At 41.0% G+C, this 16,346-nt stretch overlaps 1 protein-coding gene across 1 annotated transcript in view; it reads right to left on the reverse strand.

The window, feature by feature from the left end:
• Window positions 1-16,346, reverse strand: part of MED12L (mediator complex subunit 12L) — a 335,495-nt gene that overhangs the window by 252,865 nt on the left and 66,284 nt on the right. The window contains 6 exon segments of the mRNA XM_045037430.1: window positions 3,740-3,876; window positions 4,194-4,293; window positions 5,058-5,207; window positions 9,112-9,381; window positions 10,616-10,726; window positions 13,111-13,280. Of these exon segments, the coding sequence (XP_044893365.1) occupies window positions 3,740-3,876; window positions 4,194-4,293; window positions 5,058-5,207; window positions 9,112-9,381; window positions 10,616-10,726; window positions 13,111-13,280 (938 nt within the window).

Below are 16,346 nucleotides of genomic sequence, written 5' to 3' on the forward strand. Positions count from 1 at the left end.
TAATTTGCACCACCTGCCTGGCCACTGTGCAACAGGAGTCTCTGAGCCCTGTCCTAAGTAAGCACTTCACGTTTTCTATCTCACACTACACTGAATGGAAAATCAAGTAGCATAAATCTAGAATAAGCAAACATTGAGGGGGTTGAGGTTTATATTTGTGCTTCTCTTGCAACAGTTGCCAAGCCCTAACACAGAAGCAGCAGCTGAGGATATGGGGGGCAGAAGGGAGCGCGTGGGTACGGGAACAATGCAGTGCCTGTAGAATGAGCGGAAGCATGCCACAGGCCTAGCACAGCCCATCGTGGAGCACACTCTCACTCCCGTGACCGCAGTCTAACCACAGGGCAGGACGAAATCCTCAAATGCCTTCACCCCATGCACTACGGTTTTCAGTGGGCTTTGGCCAAATACTGAGACTACTTAGACACGCAAATCTGAACTTCAGACTCTGCATCCCATCTGTACAGCTGCTCCTCCCCTCCCTGCAAGAAAGTGGAAAGAACTAGATTTCCTTTTAGCAGTTCCAGAGAAAAAGGAATCAAGGAGGCTGAAGTTCAAGTTGCCTAAGCAGATGTGGGAAACCAGGATGTGCAATCCAGGGCCCAGGCCTGCCTAAATACAACTTCAGCAAAAGTAAACCTCAAGCTCTTTGCAACTACAGAGACTGGTCCCTTCTTATATTATCTTTCATGCTAAGTCCTAACACAAATTATGAAAACAAAAAAGGGGAAACACATTTTCAAGAAGTGAGACATGTTTTTGAATCCTAACCACGCCACTTTATACAACTCCTTCTAATCAGAAAATTAGAGTTTCATCATCCTGGTTCTTCCAATATAATCGTAACCTACTAATAATTATTGCTCTATTATCATTAACAGCAACATTTTTAACGTATTTATAGAATGTTTCATGAATCTCGAAGTGCTCATGTCCCCTTAGAGGCAGACAAGGCGAATGCTCTATGCCAACTTAATATGTAAAGGCACTAAGGCACAAAGCCTACAAGTAACTTGTTCAAGGTCACACAGCTGATCACAGTTAATACAATTCCACAGCTCATACATGAATTCCAGGACTCGGAATATATAAAGTGACTCGGGTGTCAAGAAAATAATAGACCTTGGTGAAGAGTAAACAGATGAAACACTGTCATCTGCCTGCATATACACACATACCTTGAAACACACAAACAGATGCCAAAATAAAAATTAATTTAATTAAAATTTAAGGTTAAATAATTAATGTTAAATATGTAAATGTCAATATTTTAATGTTTAAAAATCATTCTAATGTTAAATTAACAGGATCTACCTAGTTCTTCTGATAGATTACTAAGAAAAGGTGACCAGTCTGAATTACAGGTTTAAAGTGTAATTTGTGTATTACTCCTAAAAGAGTGTGATAACCACAAAGCAACCACTCACTCACAACACACCTTTCCATAGTTGATTCAACATTCAATGTAATTACTCCTAAATGGGCAACATTGTGACATTCCTTCCAATGAAGTATGTCAGTGGAACACACAAAACCCTCAACCCTGAGCACATGTCGCCCTCTAGTGGCAAACACCTCTCAGCATCCTGGGTGGAGACGTTGCTCACTGGAGACAACCGTGTTTTAGAGAGCTTACAGAGTGATTTTATTCAAAAATACAAAACGTAATTTCTGCCCTTGGTAAGAGATGTACCATGATCTCTTAAGAGTGCTAGTGAATAACTTTAGTCTCTGTGGATGAATGAGGCATGCAATTCTGAAGTTGGCCAGTTCATTCACTATAAAGTTGTAGAGTCAAGCTAACCACAAAACTCAAGGGGTTTGAGTACAGCTAAAATGCTCACAAGGGAACAATGCAGTCTTTACTCAACTCTCAGTGCAGAAAGCTTAGCAGTCCAAAAGGACACCTTGAATTTTAGGTATCCCTATTTTCCTTCCACGTATCTTAGTTTACATATTGAAAACCTTAGTACTCTTGCAACCTTTTACCTAAGTCTTTATTACAAATAGACTTTAAGGGTTCCACTCCAAAAGAACACAGTAATACTCTAACCTGTGTCAATAAGCAGAGATTTATGCAGACTTTTATAATCCGTGTGCTCCACAGAAGCACCGAATGAAGCATTGCCACTGAGACTTCACAATGAATTAGAAAATTCACTCGGGGCGCCTGAGTGGCTCAGTCGGTTAAGCGACTGACTTAGGCTCAGGTCACGATCTCGTTCGTGGTTTCTGAGTTTGAGCCCCGCATCAGGCTCTATGCTGTCAGCTCAGAGCCTGAAGCCTGCTTCGGATTCTGTGTTTCCTTCTTCTCTGCCCCTCCCCCACTTGTGCTCTTTCTGCCTCTTAACAATAAATTTAAAAAAAAAAAATAAATAAAAGAAAAGAAAAAGAACATATACTCAGTCTACCTCACTCAACATTCCAATATCCTACTTGGCAGCAGTGAACTTGAACCTTATCTTCAAGAAGCCAGGGGATGACACAAATTATTCCAGAAAGAGGAATAACCTAGAACAGGTTCACATCAGGTTCACATAAAGGTATATAAGGAAAGTCTGGGGGGGTTTGTTTCCATTGTCTAATCTCTCCTTTCCACATATGCATTCCCAAAAGCTAGTATGGAAATCAAAGATAATAGTCATCAGTTGACTAAGGTGTTCTTTGAAAGTAGGTACCATGTCTTAAAACTTACCTCTCTGTTCCTGGTGCCTAGCACAACCTGGACATACCATGGGTGCTCTCCATTGTAAAAATAAGACAAACTTCTTCATTCTCCCAAAATAAGGTTGAGGGGGGAAAAAACTGGAAAACCTTTGTTTATAGACAGTTCAATAATGAAACAATCTACTCTAAGAAAGCCTAAAATAATAATTGTCTGTGATGATAAATTTTATGTGTGAATTCAGCTAGTTCATGGTACCCAGTTTTTTGGGTCAAAATTCAGTCTAGATGTTGCTGTGAAGTTATTCTTCTAAATGTGGACAACATTTAAATCAGTAAACTTAAAGTAACGCAGATTATTCTACATAAGGTAGGTGGACCCCACCCAATTAGTTGAAGGCCTTACGAGAAAAGACAGGTCCCTGAGGAAGAAGGAATTCTGTTTCCAGACTGACTTCAGACTCAAGGCTGCAACATCAATTCTCCCTAGGGTCCCAAGCCTATTGGCCTGTCCTTTATGTTCCAGACACGTCTGCTCCCAGAATCCTATGAGCCAATTCCTTAAAATAAATACTTTTCACTTTTATATATATGTATGTAAATATATGTACACACACACACACACACACACACACACACACACACACAGTTTTTTTTCTTTGTTAGCTCTGTTTGGAGAATCCTAATACGGGTTTTTTTTTTAAAAATATGATCACAGTATCCATTCACTGCTGTAAATATTAAAATATATTACCCCAACGTTAAAGTTAAACCATTATATAAAGTCCAATCACCAGATAAAGAATATTCTGCTAAAACTAAAATGATGGGGAGTGATGATAAAAGGGCCAAGAAAAGTCTTTCCAGTAACTATACCTAAGTAAATAAGCCCAATGGGCATTCCTTTTTAATAATTTGGGGGCATTTTAGTCCAACAATAAAATGATTCCAGGGTGTAGACCCCTTCATAAGTTATTACACTTCATAGAAAAGACTTCACCAGAATTTACTGAATGAAAAAAAAGAGAAAATATGCTGAGAAAATTTAAATGAAAAGAAGAAAAATATTAACTACCTCTTGGTTATCTTTGTTTTGGTTTGCCCAGAAAATCTTATGATAAAGCGTCTCCATTGAATTGCTGGAATCAGTTCGGTCAAAACAATGTCGATCCAACACTTCCAACGTGTGCAAAACCCGACTAATGGTCACCCCTAGATGTGGAAATTAAGCAAGCAGTTAAAGAGGTCAAACAAAGCCAAACAGCATAGTACAAAGCCATCATTATGTAGGGCAAAAGGGATTTCAAGAAAGTGTCATTCTCAGCATGTGAGAATTGCCAACAAAACCAAACCTGACATTCTAGACAGCGAGGAACTAAAGGGCACAGAAAGAGGAATGCCCTCAAAAGTCACTAGGTGCCTCTGTCAAAAAGCATCCTTATCCAATACGTTGACTGAGTTATAAGAATCAGAAACAGGGCATCAAGTCCCACATTCAAAAGTACTCCTTCTTCTCTTGGGTTCTGTACCTGCTGTTGACTCTTGGCACTTGTCAAAAGACCACCGAACTTCCACTGCACGGCCTCTTTGTTTTATCTGCTGTTCTACCTCATAAATCCTTGCCCGAACCTGAAAGATAATCGCTTCTAATTAACTTATGCCTGGAAAGCCACAGTGGCTGTCTAAATCACGTCAGGTTTTTCCACATGAGCAGAGCATCCTACAGGGAACTACAATCGTGACTGCACCGTAACAAATTTAGCCTGTTGTCCAAGAAGCGCATTTTAAAATTTACGAGGGGTGATTCAATGCCAGTTGTCAATAACAAACACTCACAAAAAATAAATGCTTGCTTTACAAGTAAAAATTTTTTAGGATATCCTCTATGGGAAGGTGAAAGCTCTCAAGTATCATTTTTGAGCCATTCTTCTATGTATGAAAATAGCTAGGCATGTTTTATGAATTTAAGAAAATTGCTTGGTGAAAAACAGGGATCTTACTCTCAACATTAGTCACAGTCCCACGGTTTAAATTTCCTAAGTCTCTGAACCAAATAACCCGGCACTAATAAAAACAGTTACTAAATATCACAGACTGCCATCTACGGGAATTGTGTCATGTATGAGAGCCACCATCACAATTACCGTCTGGGTGGCAGGACTCTTTGCAAGAGCTGCCCAGCAAGAGCTGCAGGAGGAAGGAGGCAATGTGATGAACTTCTGCGGTCCAGAGAGGCTAACTACTTCCCCCCACGTCCCTCAGAGAGATGGGGAGCAGGGCTGGGAAGGGCAGGCATCCAAGCATCTGAGAGGCTAACACCCACCACGTGGCTCGCTGTGTCGTGATGCCTCTCAGTGAAAACACCCATCCAACCACCGTAACAGAGAGTCTACCTGCTGATTGAAAGCTGTGTTCCCACCCGGCATGGGGAGACTGGAGGGGGCCACCTGCAGCAGATCCAGGGGCGAGCCTGGGTTCGCGCTCTTATTGTCGTTTGTGGAATAATTCCACACCAAGGCACTTGGGCAACAGAGAGTGACAGTCTGGAAATGAAGCAGGAAAATCCAGATATTTAAGAGGAACAAGTATAACAGCTTAACAATAAAAACGAGGCCTCATCATAACTATATTATAGCTTCCTACAAGTACCCATTCTCAACTTTTCAAGTCTTAAGACAAAACTAAAATAGAATTATTAATTTGAAATGGAGGTGGTACAGCTACTGAGAAATTAAGGAATATTATAATTCATAAGTTAACATTCCAGCACAGAGAACCTAGGAAACTTAATAAAAAAACAGTAATTATCACTTAAAAATTGTCACTTAAAACAATTTTTCCATGCAATTAGAAAAAGGAGAGATGGAATTAGAATGTGTAATTTCTAAAGTTATAAAATCTAAAAAGGAATTTGTTTTAATCTATGAAATAATCTCTGAGATAATGCAGTAAATAGCTTCACAAATGCTAGACAGACAGTAACCCTAGACCAGTGGGTGGCACATTTTCTATAAAAAGCCAGAGAGTAAATGCTTTAAGCTTTGCAGGTCACCTATAATTTGTCACGTATTCTTTTTGTTTTAATAACTCACTGGAAATATAAAATATATTCTTAGCTCGTTGGCTGGCATTGGCCTACAGATTATAGCTTGCCTACCTCTACGTTACACCCTTGCAGACATTTTTCTTCAACCAGCTTGCACGAAGCACCTTCTATGACTCCTCACTCACAGACCACAACGATCCCATGAGGTAGGTAATGCTATTCCCCCCACTGTACCACAGAGGAATAGGAGCCACAGAGGAGAGTAATAACCAGCCAAGTTGATTTCAGCACACGTGTCTAGAACCTCTATGCTATCGTTATGACTTCTAAACAGAGTCGATATTATGGCTCCAGTTTAAATAAGTCCTTGCTCCATACTGAACACTGCATCATCACAACCCTAACCATGTGTGGTCACCAAGAAGGAACTGTCACCATCCCCCTCACACACAGGAAACAGAGCCTAAAGGTTACATTAGAAACTGGAAGAGCAGAGGCTAAAATCAGGTCTGCGAGTATTCTAAAAAAACAGGTTTCGGGCACCTGGGTGGCTCAGTCGGTTAAGCGCCCAACTTCGGCTCAGGTCATGATCTCACAACTCGTTGAGTTTCAGCCCAGCATTGGGCTCTATGCTGACAGTTCAGAGCCTGGAGCCTGCTTCGGATTCTGTGTCTCTGTCTCTCTCTGCCTCTCCCCCACTTACACTCCGTCTCTGTCTCTCTCTCTCAAAAATAAAAAATAAACATTACAGAAAAAAAAAAAGTCTTAACTATCATGTTGTTGCACCACTCAACAACAAACTGTGAGCTTGTTAGAGAAGGGATGCAATGTTTCTTCTAAAACGCAAAACTGAGTATCACAAAAACTAGATTCTGAAGTCTAGGAGACATCTCTGTGGAAACCAGGTGGCAGATATGAAGAACGTCAAGTCCCTGAGCCCCACTACTGCATCTGTCTCCACTGGTCCACATACCCGTCTCCTTCCTCCTGTGTGTGAGGAGGTCGGGGTTCTCATCTCCTGTCCATCATGGAGTTCTTCCCAGTGTTCTTAAAATCACCAATACCCAGGGTCTTAAAATCACCAATACCCAGGGCACTGATCTATCACATACCCCCTCTTCTCCTGTTTGCACTCTCTACTAGTTTAATCTCAGCTAAGAAATATGCTCAAATCTGGGGCGCCTGGGTGGCTCAGTCCGTTGAGCGTCCGACTTCAGCTCAGGTCATGATCTCGTGATCCGTGAGTTTGAAGTCCCGCGTCAGGCTCTGTACTGACAGCTCAGACCCTGGAGCCTGTTTCAGATTCTGTGTTTCCCTCTCTCTCTGCCCCTCCCCCACTCATGCTCTATCTTTCTCCGTCCAAAATAAACATTAAAAAAAATTAAAAAAAAAAAAAAAGAAATATGTTCAAATCTGACCATCAAAAAAACAAAACCTTTTAAAAAATCTCCACTCACTTAGCAGCAATCTCTCTCCTTTCCTTCCACAGACAGGTCTCTCAAAAGAACAGGTAGCATTATTTCTCCTCAGTTTCATCACGCCTCAACCCGCCTTACAATGGCTTCTCAACTGACCACCGTCTTATCTAAGACAATCCAGCTATCTTCTTACCAGACTTCCCCAATATGGGGGCACTGCCCACTACCATCTCCTTTTGGAAACTTCCTGCAGTAGCTAGAGAAGCAGCTCAGCATGGTGGGTAAGAGTGTGGACCCTGGATCCAGACTGCCTGGGTGTGAAGTCCAGCCTTGCCCCTTACTTGCTGTGTGACCTATGCCCCCATTTCATCATTCATGTTACAGCAGTAATATTGGTTCCAATCTCATAGGATGTTCTGAGAAGTAAGTGACTTAATACACGTTACGATTTAGAGCGATGCTTAGAACACAATAAATGCTAGTAAGATTATAACAGAATCGTAACAATAGCATTCCTATTCTCGCTGTCCTTGTCTCTCTATAACAATAGTCTCTCCCCTTCCTTTTCTGTCCAGTCTGGCCACACTTTCACGGCCCCCTCCGTGGACTGCCCTTCAGCCGCCTCTTCACCACTCAGGCCACAGGTCACCACTCACTGCTAACTCTTCAGGTAATCTCACCCCCTCTTGGGGTTTGGGTCAGCCAAGTGTCCCTGAGGGATTCAAATCCACACATCTGGCTGGATGTCTGGCATCAACTTCAAAATGAGACATGTAAAAACTTCCGGAACAAAATTATTTAGAGATGCTAAAGGACAAATAATCCAAAACAGTCCAAAAGTGAACTTACCTAGACTCTCCCAAACTGACTTTTTGGCCTTGTCTCTTCCTCTCTTTCCCCTCCCTTGCTAGTCCCACAAATCCTCCCTCTATTGTGGCCACAACAATCTAAATCAACGGCACAACTGACCATGGCACCTTCCTGCCTAAAACCCTCCAGTCGCATCCCAATCATAAGGCACCTAGGGAGTCTTATATGCCCACACCCCAACAGGCTTTACACTTGATGTTCCATTAATACCAACCTGCACACAAGATGACTGATCAACCCTCTGGCCCTTTTCTCATGCTGCTCCCTCTGCCAAGAATACTCTTAGCACCTTTTTTTTTTTTTTTAAAAAAAAAAAAAAACCTCTTATAATATGCAGTAGTCAGAACTGCTTCCTTCAGAAAGCCTCTCTGAATTCTGGGTTGAACTACAAGTTCCGCTTCTCAACTCCCTTAGTCCCCTGTGCATCCTTCCATTGGCCTTTGCCATAGTATATGGAAACTGTCCACTGACAAGCCTGTCTTCCCCATGAGACCATAAGCTCTACCTGAGTGGAGAACATGTCTTTAAGGCCAGGCCAAAGCCTCTTAGTAAAGAGCGGGACACCTTAAGAGCCCCAGAAATGTAACCTGAACACTAACTTGTGAGCTCCTCTAGGACGGGGCTGTATCTCATTCCTGACAGCATCGGCCCAGTGGCCTGCGCGCGACTGGATGTTCAAGGACCACACAAGCAGTGATACTTGGCCGAACAACAGAGCCTGACAAATTACCTGGATTTTAAAGAAATAGAGAGGATGGCAACCAACTTAGGATGTGGACTGAGGAAGCTATAAAATGCTGCACTGAGAAAATGTCTTTCCAAAAGCAAAGTAATATAGCAGACTTATTCTGTGGGTTCCCTCAAGGATTTTATCATTGAGAGTGCTGCATGGTATAATAAAAGGTAACTACAAGAACTTTCTTCTACACAGAAGCAACAAATCTTCACTCAGCTTGATCCAACATAGAAGAATAAAAACATGAAACTTCAATCTGTAAATTATTTGGATGAGGAAAAAACTGGAATGTGACGTGAAAGTTGAAGGGGCAATTCTTAACTCGATTATCTCCTACGCTGAATTTTAACATAAAACAGCAAGGGCCAGGGACTTACCTGCAACATACAACTAAGTCCATAAACCAGGGGGCCATGCTGTGCACAGGAGAGGAAGTCTGAGAAGGCCAGCTGCACGGGACTCATGACGGGGCCAGGGGGGCCAGGGCTGGGGGCCCCGATGCTTGAGTTGTTTGGTCCTATCATCATGTGGGGCGAGTGGGCAGCAAGGAGGCTGGGGCTATCGCTCAGCAGCAAGGCAAGACGCCGGGCACAAAAGTAGGCAAGACGACGAGACAGGTAAGCCGACTGAACAAACTCGTCCGAATACTGAGAAGCACAAGGACAACGGGCTTCAGTCACGTCTGATGCTACTCGGTGAAACAACTATTTTAACAAAGACTTTTTTCATTAAGAGAAGGGGGGGGGAGGGGTACTTCACAAGTACTGTAGAAACCAGTGCTGTCCAATAGAAACAACACAAGCCATATATGTAATTTTAAGTTTTCCATTAAAAAAATAACAGGCAAGTGGCACCTGGGTGGCTCAGTCGGTTGAGCTTCCGACTTCAGCTCAGGTCATGATCTCACAGTCTGTGAGCTCGAGCCCCACATCAAGCTCTATGCTGTCAGTTCAGAGCCTGCAGCCTTCTTCTGATTCTGTCTCCCTCTCTCTCTGCCCCTCCCCCACTCACACTCTGTCTCTCAAAATATGAATAAACGTTAAAAAAAAATTTTTTAATAAATAAATAACAGGCAAAATTAAATAAGTAACGTATTTTATTTAGCCTATCATACCCAAAACACTATCATTTCAACAGGGAATCAACATAAAAAGATTTCATGAGACATTATACACTCTTTTCTGAACTAAATGTGAAATCTGGTGTGCGTTTACACTAAGAGCACTTATCAAATTGCACTTGTCATAGCTCGAGGGCTCGAAAGCTACCTGGGGCTAGTGGCTACTCTAATGGACAGCATGGGCACAGACCATCACAGGGAGGATACACAGGACACCCGCACAGTGTAGTCTCCAGGAGGGTACGAGGGAGAGGAAGAGAATTACTTTTCACTAGATACTCTTTCATATTGCTTAAATGACCAAACGCATGTATTAACTTTCCAGGAAAACTTTATGTTTTCTAAGTAAATCGTAACCAAATAACCTAAATTTTTAACAGATCTTAAAGCAATCATTAAAACAGGAAGTTCCCATCCCCAGTGGCTCAAAGAATGTCAAATGAATATAAAAGATCCTCTAATGCTTAAAAAGAGATGATTTTGTTTTGTTTTCACAGACATCTGTGCGAATGGGGAGATAGTATGTAAAGAGCTGTCTGCTTAGCTCACCGACGGGCGGCATTAGCGCAGGTGAGAATACTTTAGGACACGTGGTTAAAAACTATGAACGTGGCTGATACATGTGGAGTAGCATCAAGCCATTTTTCCCTTCTATCCCAAAGATAATGTTCTTCCTCTTCCACCTCTACATACTTAATCATCCTAATCAGACTCCTTTCTTGCCCATAAAATCAGCTGGCTCGTGGTCACATGTACTATACCTGCAGCATGAGTGGTAACAAGAGTTTAAGAAGGTCATCATCCATCGGTCTGATCTTCTCTAACACATCCAAGATCCATGTCAAATATTCATGTTTTTCTAGCATTCCTTCCTTCAATGAAAGAGAAAGTCACACTGATGACGGTAAAGCAAGACCAATTCACATTCAAAAAGGAGCACTGTAACTCTTTTGCTGAAGCGTAATTTTACTACTGTTATTTGTGTTGTATGGTCTCCTTGACCACACCCCAAATTCTAAACAAAACAAAGTGCCAGTGTGATTCTGTATAATCGGTTTGGGGTGGGTTTTTTGGTTTTCTTTTTTTCTTGGTAATCTGCTTCATTCTAAATTGAAAACAATTAATTCCTATGAGAAAGGAAATTCAGAAGCTTTCAGACTCTGAGGACATGTCAAGCATGTGTCCAGATTTCCAGGGAGTATGAACTTATGTCACAGGAGGAAACTTGTCCAGTGGTGATAATTATACAGAACAAAAGCCCCCATCACACTATCATCTCAGCAAGCATTTGAAAATCCCATTAGGTCTAATGCCCTCCCAATAACCCCTGCCTCTATCCTAAAATGAATTTCAGATACTATAACCTATGCATGAAATATAACCTTAAAAAATCAACATAATGGCCTAACTGTTAACAAATGAAAAAAATTACAATAAAATAATGTATAAATGTTCCAACATAACTACACTAAAAATAACAACACACCTCAGATTTCCAAAATGTTCCAGAGGTGGTCTAGCCCCTCTTGCACCGTTAACATTTTCATTTACTACTTTCATATAAACACACACACATACGTACATATAAACCAACTATTCTTCTATGATATTCTATGTGTGTATGTACTTAATATCATGTTACAGTTTTGTATTATGACCTACATCATGAAAGAATCTTCAAAATAGAAACAAAAAGATACGCTTTCTGGGAAAGACACTTGTATCTTTAAGGTCATTCTGATAACCACCTTAGTAGTTAATATGAATGCCGACTTTACTCCTAGCAACTTTTTCTTACCTATTTATCACCAGTGGTCCACTATCATGGTTATCAGCGATTTGTGTGAAAATATACTGACAAATCATAGCTTCAGTATTTAAAAGACAACAGTGACACTGGCATGACATCAAGATAGCTACTGGTTGCTAATTTCTAAATTTTAAAATGCCTTAAATCCAAGAGTTAAATGGTTAGTCACAAAAAAGTACAATTAAAAATTTTAAGACCAGTGAATTTGAAGTTGATAAAGAAATGAATAAAATGGAATTTTGTACTTAACATATAAGAGATGGCAAGTGCGAGGTTCAAAAAAGAGTCTTCATTAATATGACTTTCAACGGCTACACATCCATCCTCAAGATGCCTCTGTGTACATACCCACACCCTTATTTCTGCACATGTATCTGCAGGTGTATGTACTAAGTCAGTTTCACATTTCAGAATATGGCAAATTAAAATACACTAAACTTTTAAATTCAAACATTAGTGACCCAATTAAATTCATCCATTTAGGACCTGCTTCCTATAAAGGAGATACTGATTTCAATGTTCCCAATACACAAAGTAATCCTTCCAAAAACATTAAGCATGTTGACACACTTTTTCGAAGATGCAGACTAAATCCTCCACCCAGTCAAAGTCGTTAAAAACTCAGAGCAGGCACCAAGGGAGTCCTCTGCTAAATGGAACTTGCATTTGTAAGAGTTGTTTCAACTGCCTTAAAACTAACAATGCTACTTGCCAAAAGGACCAGGCTCTTTCCCACTTTGAGCTCTTGGGAAAATTCTCTTATAGTCTGGAAATTATAAAGCTCTAAAAGGAAAATTTAGAAACTACATATCCTTTTTACCCCTTTCCTCTTTGGTCAAGATAACAGGTAGTCAAAGTCTCTGCTAGTCATAAAACTTCAGCTGAATACACTTCTCCCTGTTCCTCACTAGGAATAAAGACTGAAGCAAAAAACAGCACAAGTGCCCTCTTCTGGTCAATATGATTTACATCAGCTTCTCGGAGAGGAGGATTCAGTCATTCCTCAGTGGCCTTATTCATCCTCCCAACTACATTTTAAACTGCTGCTGAGCCAAATTAACATGACCCTCTTATGGAGACACTAAGCCCTAATGGAGATCTATGAGACAGGAAATACCCACGCAAATATTTTCTGAATGTATCTAATTTTTGCAAAAGAAAAGGTTTACAGGGATTATATTTAATACAGCAAAGGCAAAGTAATTAACAGCATTAAAAGGGCTAAGACCATTGAAAGCTGGAGATCAATATATCCAATAGAAGCTGTCATGTCAGGGCAAAGGTGTTACCTTCAATACAACTCAAGGTGAGAAATGTCAGACTGTTTTCTTTCAACATATTGGTTCATATAAAGATATCACTTGACTCCTAAAAAATTAAACTATAAAGTATTTGCTCTCTTCTTAAAAGCAAGCTAGACAGCCTTGAGGTTCCTGGGAAGGTTACCTGGAACATGTGAAATGCCAACTTTTCGTTGTATTCCCATTGCTTCATGGCTTGCTCCACATCTGGTGGCACTGGGACAGGACCATCACTTGTGCTGGAAGCCATGTGGTAAAAGTCAGAAATCTTGGCCAGCTGCTCTCGAAGATATCTGGTAGATATTTGTGTCCACTCTGCATTTAAAAAAAAAAAAAAAAATTGGGGGCGCCTGGGTGGCGCAGTCGGTTAAGCGTCCGACTTCAGCCAGGTCACGATCTCGCGGTCCGTGAGTTCGAGCCCCACGTCAGGCTCTGGGCTGATGGCTCAGAGCCTGGAGCCTGTTTCCGATTCTGTGTCTCCCTCTCTCTCTGCCCCTCCCCCATTCATGCTCTGTCTCTCTCTGTTGCAAAAATAAATAAACGTTGAAAAAAAAATTTGTTTTAATTTCCAGACAAGATGGATAGAATAATTAATGTTTTCTCCCCCTTTCTGACAATCTTAAGGGTGTACATATAAAACAAACATCTATTACAAAAAAATGGTTTTGACACAGCAAGCACTGTGCGAAGAAGTACAACCACCCCAGAGCCTTTAAGTAATGCAACGTGGCCATAGTAGGAATGTTGGCCAGCTCTTGGGTGGAAAGGACGGCTCTCCCCTTGCGCCTCTGTGACCCCTAAGCTAGGAGAAGAGTTGCCCACACTTGAGTTATGTGCATTTAGTGATGCTCCAGGAGCATAAAAGATTTTTTTGCATACAAAAAGCCACAAGCAGGAAATAGAACTGTGGAGGTGAGTACTTCAAGAAATTTCAATTCTACTGAAGAATTCAAAACCCTTCAAATGCAAGTCTTAAGGTAGATTTTTCAGGCTCCAAGTTGGATTTCTAACATGCCTAATTAAGATCTGTTTTGTTTTCATCAGTCTGTGAGAGGAGTGGCATTCGCCGTGGGCTGGCCCTTCACAGCATTCCGACCTGCACTCTCCCCCTCCCCGCACCTGCCAGAAACACAAGCGCGGCTGCCTCTTGGACAGCCATCTGGACCTTCAATTAGTCTCCGCTCCACAACCAACACAGGATGCCTCAGAACTCAATCAGAAAGAGTAGTGAGCAACAAAAGGTAGGAGTACAGAAAGGAAATAGGAAAAGTACCATTACAAAAAAAAAAAACAAAAACAAAAAACAAACAAAAAAACCCACAAATTATTCAAAAATGTCTGCCAGAGGGGCACAAATTAAATCAGTGTGTTGCCTCTGGCAACCGTGAGGGATGTGATGCCAACTTTAGCCCATTCTGTGGATAAAAATGTAATAATTGCATGCTCACAGCCAAATTTCCCCAAGGATTAGTGAAACAGCATTTCAGAAGAAACCACCCTACTGAAACGTTACCACACAATGCTGTTTTCCCATTATCCAGGCAATTGGCTCTCCCGCCTTATTTTTAAAGGAACCTATCTTGACAAAAGTAGGAGCAGAAACTAAACATCTGTTGGGGACTGAGGGCTTTGTTTTATTTTTTAAGTACTGTTAAAAGTACTTGACAATAGTCCAGAGAGAACTACTGTTAAGTTTTGGTCTAAACAACTTATTCTCATTGTGTCTTATTTAAAATTTTCAGATGCACGTGTTAAACTGTAGTAATTAAGCCAATGCAAAAAGATGAACAGCTACTAGGTCAACATTCTGTCCCTAGTGTAACAGTATTTTAGAAAGCACCACCAATAACATATTAATATTCATCTATCAGCATTAAAGACATAACAATACATTATCAGCATCATCATCTGATGCCCCCATTATGAACTAATAGTCTCATGACACACGTTTGACAAAACAAAATGCCCATCATCAGATGAGATAAGTTTAGCTTGGCTATAATAAGCAAAAACAAAAATAACAGGGATCCAAATCCTAGCTTTTGTGTGCCAAGCCTTGCTATTAACTCTCTCAGCATGGTACCATCCTCAATACCCCCACAGAATATTTTAGCCTCAAGAGCTAAAAATAACACACATATTCACACACCACCTACTTCGTCCAGGGTATATTTTCTTTTCAAGATTGTTAAATACATAAGAAATATGTGTTCACTACAGAAAAATGTGTAATGCAGAGATGAAAAAAAAAAATCTGTAATCCCATCACTCATAATTAAATATTCTAATATATATCTTTTCAGTCATTTTTCCTTTATATGTGCTGGGATTTATTTTATTTTTATTAAAATAAATCTTTAACGTTTGTTTATTTTTGAAGAGACAGAGCATGAGAGGGGGAGGGGCAGAGAGAGAGGGAGACACAGAATCTAAAGCAGGCTCCAGGCTCTGAGCTGTCAGCACAGAGCCTGACACAGAGCTCAAACTCATGAACTGTGAGATCATGACCCAAGCTGAAGTTAGATGCTTAACCTTAACCAACTGAGCCACCCAGGCGTCCCTATGCTGGAATGTTTATATCAACATGCATTTCTTTTAAAAATTATGCTGAATAGGACATTCCACAATCTGAACTCCTTGTGGGATTCAAATGGTATGCAAATGTAGGTCTCTTGAGTAGTGTTTTTTAACACTAACTATATTTAACTGGCAGTAAGTTATCACATCAATCAGATAGATTCAGAGGTCTGGGACATAAGAGTCTACAGAGGATTAGTATAAAAATTAGGATGCACACAAAATGTTTATTAAAAACTGAAAACAGAAAATAACAAATGGCCCCCAGTCTTCCAACACCATGAAATTATTAGGATCCACTGACATCCCTCAAGCTTAGTTAGGACAAATAATGAAAACTGAGCAGGGCTGGGGGGTGGGGGCCGCAGTGGCAAGGCAGGCAGTGGTTCTCAGCCCTGGGTGTGAATTCAGTCCCAGGGGGAACTTCGACCAAATTCCAGTGCCTTCGGTTCCTCCTGCCGGATCTAGACTTAACTGGCTGGAGGAAGGAGCTGTTTTTTATCAGGTGATAAGAAAATAGGAATGGATAAAAGTCACAGGGAAGATGGGCGGGGGGGTGGGGGTGGAGGTAGGATGTGCAGTGTTCAAAGGTGCAAAAGGCGCAGAAAGTGACCAAGGAGACCACTCTGAATGTGGAGCAAGCAGCTCTAAATTCAAGCAGCTCCAAGAATACGGCCACATTTGCAGTTCACTGATGTCAAGCAGAACTCCAGGTGCGTGAAGCCGGATTATTAGAAAGTGTGTCCACATAATTCATATTGAGAGTGAGTGGCACCAGGAATCAGGACTGAAAAGAATGACTGG

Source organism: Felis catus, chromosome C2 (assembly GCF_018350175.1).
Source record: "Felis catus isolate Fca126 chromosome C2, F.catus_Fca126_mat1.0, whole genome shotgun sequence".
In the NCBI taxonomy this organism is placed as follows: domain Eukaryota; kingdom Metazoa; phylum Chordata; class Mammalia; order Carnivora; family Felidae; genus Felis; species Felis catus.